Source organism: Cynoglossus semilaevis, chromosome 14 (genome assembly GCF_000523025.1).
Source record: "Cynoglossus semilaevis isolate Cse_v1.0 chromosome 14, Cse_v1.0, whole genome shotgun sequence".
In the NCBI taxonomy this organism is placed as follows: domain Eukaryota; kingdom Metazoa; phylum Chordata; class Actinopteri; order Pleuronectiformes; family Cynoglossidae; genus Cynoglossus; species Cynoglossus semilaevis.
In genome coordinates this window covers 26,647,064-26,648,450 of record NC_024320.1, presented here as the reverse complement: position 1 = coordinate 26,648,450, position 1,387 = coordinate 26,647,064, and the positions used below count along the sequence as shown (strand labels likewise).

At 46.0% G+C, this 1,387-nt stretch overlaps 1 protein-coding gene across 3 annotated transcripts in view; it reads left to right on the top strand.

The window, feature by feature from the left end:
* The window catches only part of plppr1 (phospholipid phosphatase related 1), a 30,762-nt gene that overhangs the window by 22,734 nt on the left and 6,641 nt on the right, over positions 1-1,387 (top strand). For all 3 annotated transcript variants that reach the window (XM_008326104.3, XM_025062603.1, XM_017038936.2), the window contains exon 5: positions 551-801. In XM_008326104.3, coding sequence (XP_008324326.1) covers positions 551-801 — 251 coding nt within the window. The remainder of the gene's footprint in view (positions 1-550; positions 802-1,387) is intronic.

Genomic DNA, 1,387 nt, shown 5'->3' with positions numbered 1-1,387 from the left:
GGGGAGGGGTATCGACGTACTCATCTGTACGTGGAGCAGCTTTTCTTCTCCACTGCCTTTGGTTCAGTTCGTTTTTTTGTTCTCATGGAAATTTATTCAGTTGCAGTTTTTTCTGTAACGTTTCTTTTCAGCAGGTGAATTTTCACGTCAACATTTTCTGTGTTTAACTTCAAATTCATGCCTAAAATTCATTAATGACTTCATTAGACGTGTTTTGCATATTTTCTTTAAAACGTTTTTCTTTTATATTTTACTAAGTACTAATGTAGTATTTCCGTTGAGGTTGTACTTTTGGTTGGACACTGATTAGTCCAGGGAGTCACAGTTTCTGTTCATGTGAGAGCTGCAGCAATTGTGGCCCCGCCCCCAAACATAACGATGTCACGTTCTGCCACAGTTTCTAACCAATCAGGACCAACCGTTCAATGTTAGAAAAATGTGTTTTTAAAGTACTTTCTCAGTTGTCGTTTACTCGGGGGTGACCAGATGCCCCCCCCACCCTGCTGGATTTTTACCCCAGACATGTGATGGCGCTGTTTCTGCCCCGCAGGTGTGTTTGCCTTCGGCCTGTTTGCGACAGATATCTTCGTCAACGCAGGTCAGGTGGTGACGGGGGGGCTGTCACCGTACTTCCTGTCTGTCTGTCGGCCCAACTACACCGGCACCGACTGTCGCTACAGTCATCAGTTCATCATCAACGGCAACATCTGCACCGGGAAACCCGCCGTGGTGGAGAACGCCCGCAGGTCGTTCCCGTCCAAGGAGGCTTCGCTCAGCGTTTACTCCGCCGTTTATCTGACGGTGAGAATTTTAGACCAAACTTTCAGATTTCTGTTTTTCCTGTCAATATAATTAGAAATGTCCGATATGAACTTTTTGCCGATATCCGATATTGTCCAAACACATAAATTCCGACATCAACTGACACTGATATAGACCTGGTAACAGTCAGTTATGTATCTGTACAAAACCGCTGTATGAGAGTAATTAAATGAGCTGCAGTGCTGCCATCTAGTGTTTATCACTTTGACATACAGGCGTTTATCCCCAAAAAGTACATTTTTGCAAACATCGACTGACCAGCTACAGTGACGTGATGTTCTGGGCGAGAGTGTAAGATCGATGAGCAGCAGTTTTATTTATTCTCAGTAAAAAGTACAAACTAAGTTTCACCTGGTGAAAGTTCTGAAGGTTCTGGTGAAAAGTTCAGAGAAGGTCAGAAGGAGCTGCTGTGACTCTGTGGATTCAGGGGAAGAAGTGAAGCAGCTGCAAAAGACGAGGGAGCAACGAGTCGAGGCCGTGAAGTTGATGAGCTGGAGGTGGAGGAGATGAAGACGCTGAGCTCTACACCAGGGAGGGGGGGGGTTCAGGAGGGGGGGGGGGGGAG